At 41.7% G+C, this 3,337-nt stretch overlaps 1 protein-coding gene across 1 annotated transcript in view; it reads right to left on the bottom strand.

The window, feature by feature from the left end:
- The window catches only part of CWC27 (CWC27 spliceosome associated protein homolog), a 157,823-nt gene that overhangs the window by 144,126 nt on the left and 10,360 nt on the right, over window positions 1-3,337 (bottom strand). The window contains exon 4 of the mRNA XM_018569332.1: window positions 819-962. Within this exon, the coding sequence (XP_018424834.1) occupies window positions 819-962 (144 nt within the window). The remainder of the gene's footprint in view (window positions 1-818; window positions 963-3,337) is intronic.

The raw sequence follows: 3,337 nt of genomic DNA, 5'->3' as shown, positions 1-3,337 counted from the left end.
ATATAAATAAATTATTTATACACACTTTCACAAGAATCAAAAAGTAAAGGCAATTTATAAATTACGTGGTAACCAGAACAGAGAGAAGCTTGCACAATGCCGCATATTTACATAGCCTGTTGGATAGTTCGACCATGCGCAGGACAGCACTTGGACTTTAGTTGAGTGGTAGTCAAGTGGACAAAAGCATGAACGCTCTGTTGCGAGACTGCACTATCAAAGAACAGTGTGCCATAGGGCACTTTCTTTGGGCAGAGGGAGTAAAACCAGTGGAAATTCACCATCGGGTGTTGGTTCAGTATGGTTATAGCACCATGAATCAACAAAAAGTTTGAGTGGGTAGAAAGGTTTAAATTGCGTGGAGGTTGCGACCCAGTTCTTGAGACTGTATGAAGAAGACCAGAGTATTCTGGAAAGAATTGTCACCGGCAACAAGACATGGGTGCACCATTACGAGCTGGAGAGCAAACGAAAGGAGGCGCTCTGCGGTTCGCAGGTTCACCTCAGATAATGAAGTCAAGGAAGCGGTGCACACCTGGCTTCAGCAGCAATTAAAAAGCTTCTTCTCTGTAGGAATACAGAAGCTAGTTGAACAATATAACAAGTGCATCATCTTACATGGGGATTATGTGGAAGAGTGAAATGTTCAAGCGTTCACAGGTACTTCTATTAAAGCTGTTAAATGTATTTTGCCTTTACTTTTTGAATCTCACTCGTATTTTAAACTATATAAAACTATATACGTTTTTTGCTCCAGTACAAAGAAAGTGCATAAAAAAACAGAACAGAGAACAGACTCCATCAGGCCGCCTTCTAACCTTCCCAAATATAGTATGTTTGTTATTAAGCTCATCAGCACGGCCAAGTGTAAAGAAAAATTGGCTGCCATTGTCATGAGGTCCAGCATTCGCCATGGCAACCAGCCCTCTCCGAATAAATCGCAGACGTGTGTGGAATTCATCCTGGAAGTGAAAAATAAATAAATCAAATACAACTTGAGTATACAACATACAACCATTATTCTCCAACATTCTGAGAAACTTCAGTTAGTTATAAGGCTAAGTAGATGGAAACACGGTGTGACAAAAGATATGGGTTTAATGGTCTGAAGAAAAAAAAAGCAAAGCCTTTTTTCAAGTTCATATTGTTTTTTTCTCTTTTATTTCAAAATGGCACATGGGGTAATTTCGAACGCTTATGTGGAATGGAAGATGGGTAAATAAATGTAAGACTGCATTATGAGTCTAATCTTTTCACTATTTACAGCATCTCTACAACTCCCCTCAGAAATTAAAGGGTATGTAAACCCTACCCATGAACGTCTATTATTTGCTTCCACTTGATCTATCAAATATACCATTGAGGGCCCATTCACACTATATGCATTGACTGGTGTCTTTCAGCAACTGAACAATGCCAGTCACCACTAGGGCACATAGAAAACAATTGTCTTGTGCATGCCATGTTTACACCACAACGCAGGTATGACATGCGGTGCGCACTTCTGTATTTTTTCGCAGCCCACTGTGTCACACTGCAGATCACCACATCACAGCACACCACAAAGATTGTACCTCCTGCAGCACTGACTGATTCCTCCCGTCAACCTCTCTGTCACTACTGTGTTAGGTAAGGAACCATTTAGCATAGTTGGGGGCATAGGAGGTCAACACTCATGTAAGTGTCAAGTTTCCTGAAAACCATTTTTTGGCTGAATTATGTTTGGCGGTGCAGGCAGCAAGACAGGTAAGTATCCTTATGCTTCTTTCCAGGTATAACATTTTAAAATACACTTTTAGTGAGTCTCTATAAAGCTTTGAGCATTGCTGTTGGCAGGAATGTTAGGCTACTGCTTATTCGGTCACATGAGATGCACTTACAGGATTATTTGACAAGTTGGCAACTCTGACACCAGCCACACTAAACATGTCTCTCTCAGGTTGTCAGGACAGATCCAGCTCTGGGAGTTCTGGGTGTGGACGTGACAATGTAAATGCGCAACTCTAGTCCATCCATGTTTCTCAACATCACTTTTCTCAGTAGTCCCTCCTCATTGGCCTTCCACTACACAGGATATCCCCCTTCAGTCTATCATGAATGCAGCCCACAGACTCATTCACCTTACCAACCGCTCAGTGTCTGCATCCCCCCTCTGCCAATCCCTCCACTGGCTTCCACTCGCCCAGAGGATAAAATTCAAAATATTAACAGTCACATACTGTATAAAGCCATCCACAACTCCGCCCCCGGATATATCTCAGACCTTGTCTCAAAGTATCACCCTAACCGTCCCCTCCGCTCATCCATTGACCTCCTGCTTTCCAGCTCCCTTGTCCACTCCTCCCATACTCGCCTCCAGAACTTCTCTAGAGTCTCTCCCATCCTCTGGAACTCTTTACCCCAACCTGTCCGTCTATCTCCCACCTTGACTGCCTTTAGGCGTTCCCTAAAGACTCATCTCTTCAGGGAAGCCTATCCCACCGCAACCTAACCACTGAACCTTCACATTCTCACATAATTCATTCCCACAGCTACCTCATGTATCATTTCCCCCTCCTCTTTTAGATTGTAAGCCCTCAGGGGCAGGGCCCTCCTTACCATCTTGTCTTGAATTGTATTGTAACTGTAATGTCTTCCTTATATTGTAAAGCGCTGCGCAAACTGTTGGCGCTATATAAATACTATGTAATAATAATAATAATAGTCCCCCTGTTCACAACAGCAAAGCAAACAATAGCTGCTTGTCCATAATTGTAAGGTAAAGCAGGGGGACCACCACCATCTCTACCTGGAAGCCTCTCAAACTACTTACTACCGGGTCTGCAAATTAATGCTGCATCGCACCAGACCCTCCCGCCCCCTTCCAAAAGGGAAATTATTTATTTAACATCACTAACAAACTAACATCACTATGGTCACTAACTGCTACTACCCTTACAAAAGAGCTTACTAAAAAATCCCTCTTCCCTATTGTCAGCTTCCCTGTTGCTTTAATGCAGGTAAATGTTTATAAACGTCCATAATGGCCATTCTCAAATTGCAGAGGATATTCAAATATTGCCACCAGGACTTTAGGAGATTTCAGGACGTTTACTTATTTCCCCAACTGCTGTAACCCACATAATTAGATTGATATCCACCATAAAGAAATATTATTTTTCTGCAATAATTCTATACACCTTGGGTAACTGACAATTCAGGAGTAATGATTTCTTGTTACTATGGCAGAATTTGGATGTACAGGACACTTTTATTTCAAGGAGAAAATTAGTGTCATTTGTAGGTGCATCATGTTTTAACTGATTGACAAAGTTTTATAATGCCAATAATAATAAAG

This window comes from Nanorana parkeri, unplaced genomic scaffold (genome assembly GCF_000935625.1).
Source record: "Nanorana parkeri isolate BGI_ZX_2015 unplaced genomic scaffold, ASM93562v1 scaffold1323, whole genome shotgun sequence".
Classification (NCBI taxonomy): Eukaryota; Metazoa; Chordata; class Amphibia; order Anura; family Dicroglossidae; genus Nanorana; species Nanorana parkeri.
The sequence above is the reverse complement of the archived record's forward strand: the minus strand, read 5'-3'. Positions and strand labels throughout refer to the sequence as shown.